The following is an 8369-nucleotide window of genomic DNA, read 5'->3' on the forward strand; positions in this document are numbered from 1 at the left end:
TTTTCTTCACAATTCAAGGCACCACAGGGTGAGGAATGGATATACAAATAATTTGTGGGTTGAAGCGTTCCTTTAAACGTATCTATCTAACCCCGTACACTTCTCAACCCTTCAAACTCACTGAGTCAAACTCATCCCCTTCAGCCCTGTGTGTAATGTCCCAAAGCCAAAAGTAAAGAAATACTAATCACACTGGAACAAAGAGGAGCGACAGCTGATGTATATTCAGTCTCTGGAGTTTATTCTGAAATGATAAGAGTGCAGATTTCACAATAAAACAGTTCCTGTTACAATATTTGTCTTCCATCTAAATCATGATCCCTTTTTTTATTTAATGGTGGTGATGTGTTCACAGTTAGTGGGAGAACTGAAACCCTGGGCTGCTGTGTGGGTCGTCACATCCTCACACTATGAATTAAGTGATCTAATCTTATATTAACCTCCATGTGAACAGGTGCACCAACACAGGTGGAAGTTTTGTTCCCAACGTCACTTATAAGGATGTTATTTAGCCACGTGGGGTGATGTCTCCAACTACACGGCAGGAGTTGAGTGGAGTGTTTTGTTTTTACGACTGACGCACTTTACATAGACAGATATGTATATGCACAGCAAATATGTGAGCTCATTGTCCTACACACACACAAACACACACACACACAGGTGGCAGCTTAAGTGTTCTTCTGACCCGAGCAGACTCTGAAATCTTTAGTGGTAACTTTATGTTGGCAGTTCCTTCATAAATAATGTTACTGGCCACATCCCAAAAGCACAAAGGGTTAAATCGTTTCTTTAATTTTGACGATTACATTTCAAAATAAAATGCCCGAATATTAAGATGGAAGTCTGAGGATGTTGCCAGAAATACAAAAAACGCTCAAATCTGCAGGTTTTGTTTCCCAATCTGTTTAAAATATTATTGTCCGTGTGGATTCTGATTGGATTAGATTTATCATGACACGACAATTAGCAGCTCCCATGAATCCACCTCCACATGAATTTAAAGGCCAGTTAGTGAAGAGTAAACACGCCTGCTGACAGGTAACTAAGTCATTTAAGCTAAATGCTGCTTCTTTTGTACAATATGTCTCTGTTACACGAGACTGCTATAATACTGCATACCATCAATGACACAAAGAGAATATACTGATTCACAAAAAATAAATGTCTGATATTAAAGGAATAAACTCTACAATATAAAGCTGGAAGTAAAAAACACTGCGATGCAGCACTTTTCCTCCCAAATGAACTCTTTCTGCAGCGTGCCACGCCCTCCGTCCGTCTCCTGCATACCCTGTCGCTCTCTGAGGGGCTAAATGACGAAAAAAAAAAAGCAAAGAAGAAGAGGTCAGGGACTGACCACTGAGTCCTCTCAGAGACTGTATGAAAGAAGTGGATGTAGCCAGCGTGACGCCACCCGTTGGTTTGTGGACGACTGTTTCAGCATTGAGACATCACCATCTTGGTTTTTTGGAGCCAGAAGTGGCCATATTTGGACAAGAGGGTGGAGCTATGGAGGAGTGAGGGGTGGATCTAAATTATGGTGCATTCCAGGCAACCCGTAACTCGTGTTTTCACAACCTGTAACCCGTGAAAGTGCACTGGAATGGCAGTCAAAACCGTAACTTCCCACCCGTGAACTCGTACCAGATCGATGTACTCCCAGTTATGCTTTCTGACGTCACACAGCCCTCTAAACCAATTACCTTACTCCTCTAAATAACAATGGCAGCCCTATGGATGCGGTGTTGATGCAGGTGATACATGGTGAGAAATAGACATAAAATAACCCTAATGTTAACGCATTATTGGCAGCCGCTCTAACAGCTGGTTTCCAGTGCAAGAATAATCAATACAAAATACGTTTCCAAACACACAGATAACGTAAAATAAAAAGTATAATGGCATCTGTGACCTTGTGCGCTGTTTTTCCTCCTCCGTTTCGCTCAAATGAGCAAGGAGCAGGCACCTTTGGCGATAGAAATATTGGGGAAGCACAAACATACGGTTTCGCCATGTTCAACGTTGAACAGGAAGTAACTGGCAGTTTGCCGTAACTTTCCTGGAACGCTACAAAGTCGTAACTCGTGAGTTGAAGTCGTGACTTACGAGTTCAAAAGCCTGCCTGGAACGCACCATTATACGCCTCCTATTCTGTTTGACAAACCCGCTCTCATTATGAAGTCTTTAAATGCCGCCACTTGGTCATTGACGTCTGCATCAGACTCCAACAAAACAGACATCCTGTCGCAGCAGTACATAACGGCATCAGTTATTAAAGCCATAGGATGGCATCAGGTTAAAACGCCATACCCAGGAGCCTGGTGTTCGCTTCTCATATTAAGCCAAACTATAATCGTTTTCTAAACCTGACCACTGGCATTTGTTGCACAATAAAATATACGTAAATGCACAGTATTTTACCAAAGTTTTTTTTGTTAGTTTGTTTTTAAAGAGACTGTATCATCTAACAAGCAGAAACTGTGAAAACAGGAACTGGTATGTAACATGTTGAAAAATATTATTAAAATGTACGAAAAGATTTGTCACAAAATATCAATAAAACATCTAAAAAATATTAAAACATCTGGGGGGTAAGAATGTGTTGGAGTGACAGGTTGCCGTGGTAGCAACTTGTAAAATGTAGATCATAGACTTGAATCTGGCGATTGAGATCATACACCCAATCCAAAAATGTTTAGTGAGTGAGCGGTAGGATCATTTTCTTATTGACTTCTATATAATATGACTGGATCCGCCCCCTGCTGGCCATTAGTAAGAATGGTAGTTTAAGGGACTTCCACATCGGCTTCACTTTTTTTAGAGCTGATGGCTTTGTGCACTTCTTTGATACAGTCTATGAGTCCTCCTGTTACAGTGCAGAGGTTAAAGGGGAGGGGTCAGGGGTGGAGGCTTCCTTTTAGTAGCTCTTCATGCCGATGGAAGATCCTCCGGAGCCGTCGTGACGTTTGATCTGATAGATCATCAGGAGGGAGACCAGCAGGCCCAGCAACTGTGAGGACAGGAAGTCAGTTAGAAACACAGATACAGCAGACCAGCTGTCAGACATGAAAGACACTACACAAGAAAACTATCTGCGGACAACTGCTGCATTTAAACCCAGAGTGGAGGCCGCCAGCTGCTGTAAGGATGTTTTTTATTTCAGTGTACTGTCTGCATCTTGTTAGTTTTATGGTTAAATGAGTTGTAGAGCTTTCTGATGTCCTTTCATCAGCAGCTGAGACCAGTTAAAACTTTCTTCACTCAACCAGCTCAAAATGGGAGCTGGTTCTAGAAGTGTTTTTTCCCAAATTGAATCTCGATTTTATTTTATTTTTTACTGAGATCTTTCTTAATTTAGAAACACAGGAGTTTCCTGACTGTTAGCTAACCAAGCTAACCCAAAGCACTGGCTACACAAAACCCCTGTAAACATGTCAGTGTGAGTGAAATGGTCCTGCAGTGAATTTGTCACAGTGGGACTAACACACCCAGATCATGTGACTCCTGCATGTATACAGTCAATCAGACCCAAACTGGCCGAGGCGCTCTGAGCATGCTCCACAGTTTCCACCCCGGGCTTTGACCCGGAAGTCCAATAGCATTAAATGTGTAAGAGAAGAAGAAGCCGGTAACAACATGGAGAAATCTACATCCAGAGCCGTGACTTTTTGGACGGACCAAATGTACAGAGCTGTAAAGTTGTCCACCATGGTACCAGTTAGCTGCTAGCTAACCGTAGCTAACTTGTTTGTCCATTGTTTGGTCTGTGACGTAATAGGTCAACAGGAAAAAGGTCCAATACTAACAAGCTGAAAGGGGGCATATCTCCACCTATCGTAGAGGAGTCGCACATATTTGGCTCAATAAATGGATTCCCCTCCCGTGCTTGTATACTGGGACAAGGACAGTAGGCCAGTTAGATGTCCTCGTCCAGCTGGGACTGTAGCTCCACTTCACTGTGACTGGAAATGTACCAAGTATGACCTCGGAGAGACATTAAGCTCTTATCATCGGACAGACATTAAATTTTGCTTGGAATTAAAATCAGGTTGATGAAATGTGTAACAACAGCAGAACTTCACATTGTGTCAATGTTAACATCATGACGTTGCGCAGACGCTGGGTTTGGTCTCCATAACTTAAGACTAAGTGTCGTTATTCTTAAACAAAATGATGTTGGCATGAGATGTTTGGAAGACGTTGGATTTTGGTTTCTAAACAACACAACTTAAAACCAACAAAATATCACGTCATCTGTTGTCAGTATTTTACATCGAGTTGACATCAGCAGTTAGACACTGTCCTGGCCATCTGACATCACAACCTAAATTCAAACAAATATCAACGTCTAACAAAGTTGGTGGCCGGCTGGGAAAAATTACATTTCGAAGTAACCAAACCTGATCCTGAACTGAGTCTGAAGCCTAATGGAAGATGATGACCCAACACTTTTGAGGCCCCTGTTTATGTTGTATGGCCCGCTGTGGCTACATTAGCATTAGCTAAGAGCGAGGGGTTTAGTATTTTACTTTTGTAAAGTATGACATGTTTTTTCTACAAAAAGAAACACACCAAAATTTGTACATATGTATGTGTGCGCCAGTAATTAGTGCATAAGCTACGTATTTTGGACGTGACCAATGCGTTGAGGGGAGAAAACAAGGAAGCGGAGGAAAGTTGGGCTGGTTGACTGGTCACATAACACAGGACTCTTCTCAGGAGAACAGTGTTTGGAACCGTGTGAACTTCATGTTAAGGATGTAATGTCATTCATGGGGTGCTAGTCTGTGGGGCATTACACTAAGTTTTGTGCGTGCATTTTTTTTGGACTTATATGAATCTTTGTATCCAAGATTTGCTAGCCTAAATGTTACCTCTTTAAATCAATAAACAATTGGCGTCATTCATTGATGGGTGGTCACCTGTAAAGTAAGCCTGTTGTTGCTGCTTCTCCTAACTACACAAAAGCCCCTTTTCAATCACAGGAACTTTCCCCAGGAACCTTTTGAGGCACTCCTTGCAATTTGACTGCAGGGACCAGGGTCTAAATTAAGTTCTGAACACATAAGACAAAAAGTCCCTTATCGGAGGTGCTACTTTCTGAAACTACAGAAACTTTTGTAGCTTGCAAAAACAACAACTTTGTGGCATCCAAGCTGTAGCAAATTAAGCAAAATTACGACACTCAGTTTGAAGTTTGCCTCTATAGAAACCTCCATTATGAGTGCCATGTAGCCCGAACACTTTCAGCTATTTGTTCATCCCAACATGAATCAGAACACCCTACCCAAAGACCTGAACGCGCAAAATGGAGGGTTGGCAGGGGCAGGGGTGCACTGGGATTGGGCCAAAACCAGTTAGGGAACAAACCACTGCACCGCCGTTGCTAAATGCATCAAAAAGCGACTGATGCGATGACAGAACAGGATGAAACACAAGGGAAAATAACAGTGGAGCTTACTGCGGTGACAGCAAATCCAAAGAAGATGCCCATGGCGACCCGGAAGATGAGGTCCAACCACATAAAGATGAAATCACCGCAGGTCTGCAGAAGAAGAGATGGAGAAAGGGGTCATTATCTGGAAACATCAGTGACTGGTGAATCAGATGGGGTTGTGATTAGTTGGTTGGATACCTGTCTATAGATCTGCTGTGGCCCTCTGGCTCCCTGCAAGGAAACAGCAGCGAAATATGGTCGTCAGATTGAGAAATGAGACAGTCCAGTGGTTATCTTCTGTCAAGTACCAGAAAATAAAAAGTATGCGTTCGAAACAGGTGGAAGTACTTTTAGACTTCATACATATCCCACATAATCATGAGCCAGGAATTCATGCAAAACCCATCTGAAAGGCTGCGATCACGTGACCAATGCACTAATCAGAGTAAATAATGAAGTGGTCCTGAGCGGCCCATAAGGAGGCAGGTTCAGAACTGTGCGAACTTTAAGTCATTTCAAGGTGGATCCTCACCACGTTTCTTTTCCCGAAACCTAACCATAGTAACTTCAATTGCCTGTCAACTGTCAAATATCCTCTTACAACAGTTTGTATGATATCCTATGAATAAGCACCCCATGTATGACGTTACATCCTTAATGTTAAGTTAGGTAGTTAATGTAAAATTACAGTTGTTAGGTTTAGGTAATTAAAGTCACTGTGGTAAGGTTTAGGGAAAAGACACATGGTGACAACGTATGACTCAAAGTTCACATGGTTCCAAACCCTGGTCTCCTGGGGAAAGTCCGTGGGACAAACCTAACCACAATAACTTTACCTGCCTGAACCTAACCTCTGAAAATTTACGTTGATTACGTAACTGTACATGATGGATGTAATGTCGTACATGGGGCGCTAATTCAAAAGATATCATATGAACTGTTGTATGAGGATATGTTGACAGTCTAGTTAGTTCGAAGAATACCAAACCCTTAATTCATCGTATGAGATTTTCAAGATACGATAATCATCTCAGAAAATATCACGGTTTCACGGCATCATGGTATTACAATATTTATTTTATTATAAATCAGAATGATCCTTAAACGAATGAAAACAGAATATTGTGAGCTACTAATGTGTTTCAGGGTTTTCAGGAAATCACCAACCCTACGATTAACAATCCAATCTACGTGTATCACCTGTAACCACGCACAGCTGACATCACAAGGTCCATGATTTTTGGTACATTTAGTGACGAAAAAGTGGCATTTACTTTTGCACATTAGTACAGTCTTTCTAAACCTCCTAGATCTGATCTTCCAGTTTCATTTTACAAAAACCAACCTGGGGTAAGGGTTTACATCCAGATACTCCAAATCCTGGATATAATCCATACTGAGACTTGCACTCGCAGGAGTCGGGGATGTTATCACCCCAGTCAGAGGAGCTCACCACTCCACAGCAGTAAGCCTGCAACCACAAAAGAGAGTGTGGTTCAACAGGTGGAAGTGACCTTCAACAGGAACAGGAAGTAGATAGTGGGATATCAATAGGTCACAGAGAGATCTGAAGATAAACCAAGAAATAATAACACCAAAGTATTGAGCATAAATTAAAACCTTTTGGAATAACACATGGGTTAGCTCTGCTCTAACTGCAGAGATTATTATGGATGGGCAAAAAAACAATGGGAACTGTTGAACCTCCCTGGGGACGTTTTATTTCTGAGCAACATAGTGATTATTATCGTGACTGTACAGTAATCATCAATACAAGTTTTACAGTGTAAAACGTGATGATATGAAGGTTTCCTGTATGCTTAAGAGAGACACCCTCCTCTAACGTCTGCCAGAGTGTCCAACTTGGCGACTTTCTTGCTAGATTTGGCGACTTTTCGGACTTTCTTAGCAATTTCTCAAAAGCAATAAGCGAAAAATTTAGTGACTTATTTAGATCATCAGGGAACACAAGAAATATCTTCAATTTAGGGCTGGAAAACATATTCTATGAGTAAGATTGTGATATTTTTAGGCTATATCGTGATACACAATATATATCTTGATATTTCCAAATCCTCGTCTAAACTACTGTAGATTACTAAAATACTAAACTAGATTAATTACTGGTACATTACAGTTAAATTAAGAAGCTACTGTCATGTAATAAAGATCAATAAACTACATTTACAATAAAGTTCAATTAAATACTATTATAGTGAAGCTGGATAACTACTGTTACAATATAGGTAAATAAAGGTATTATTTTGATAAAGTTAAATAAAGTACTGTTATAACAAAGTAAAATAAAGTTCTGTTTTGATAAAGGTAAATGAAGTTCTGTTATAACAAAGTTAAATAAAGTTCTGTTTTGATTAAGATAAATAAAGTTCTGTTTTGATAAAGTTAACTTAAGCACTTTTTTGATGAAGTTAAATAAAGTACTGTTTTGATGAAGTTAAATAAAGTTCTGTTATAATAAAGTTAAATGAAGTTCTGTTTTGATAAAGTTAAATAAAGTACTGTTTTGATAAAGTTAAATAAAGTACTGTTTTGATGAAGTTAAATGAAGTTCTGTTATAACAAAGTTAAATAAAGTTCTGTTTTGATTAAGTTAAATAAAGTTCTGTTTTGATTAAGTTAAATAAAGTTCTGTTATAATAAAGTTAAATGAACTTCTGTTTTGATAAAGTAAAATAAAGTACTGTTATAACAAAGCTAAATAAAGTTCTGTTTCGATAACATTAAATTAAGTTCTGTTTCAATAACGTTAAATAAAGTTCTGTTTTGATAAAGTTAAATGAAGCACTTTTTTAATAAAGTTAAATAAAGTACTGTTATAACAAAGTTAAATAAAGTTTTATTTCGATAACATTAAATTAAGTTCTGTTTCGATAATGTTAAATAAAGTTCTGTTTTGATAAAGTTAAAT

The 8369-nt window shown here is 39.5% G+C and overlaps 1 protein-coding gene across 1 annotated transcript in view; it reads right to left on the reverse strand.

Moving 5' to 3' along the window:
- Positions 1 to 220: 220 nt before the first annotated feature.
- Positions 221 to 8369, reverse strand: part of LOC126384988 (tetraspanin-8-like) — a 26015-nt gene continuing 17866 nt past the window's right edge. The window contains exons 6-9 of the mRNA XM_050036464.1: positions 6786 to 6911; positions 5639 to 5671; positions 5465 to 5548; positions 221 to 3013 (exon numbers count right to left, since the gene is read on the reverse strand). Coding sequence (XP_049892421.1) covers positions 2921 to 3013; positions 5465 to 5548; positions 5639 to 5671; positions 6786 to 6911 — 336 coding nt within the window. The 3' untranslated portion in view covers positions 221 to 2920. The remainder of the gene's footprint in view (positions 3014 to 5464; positions 5549 to 5638; positions 5672 to 6785; positions 6912 to 8369) is intronic.

Source organism: Epinephelus moara, chromosome 23, assembly GCF_006386435.1.
Source record: "Epinephelus moara isolate mb chromosome 23, YSFRI_EMoa_1.0, whole genome shotgun sequence".
NCBI lineage: Eukaryota > Metazoa > Chordata > Actinopteri > Perciformes > Serranidae > Epinephelus > Epinephelus moara.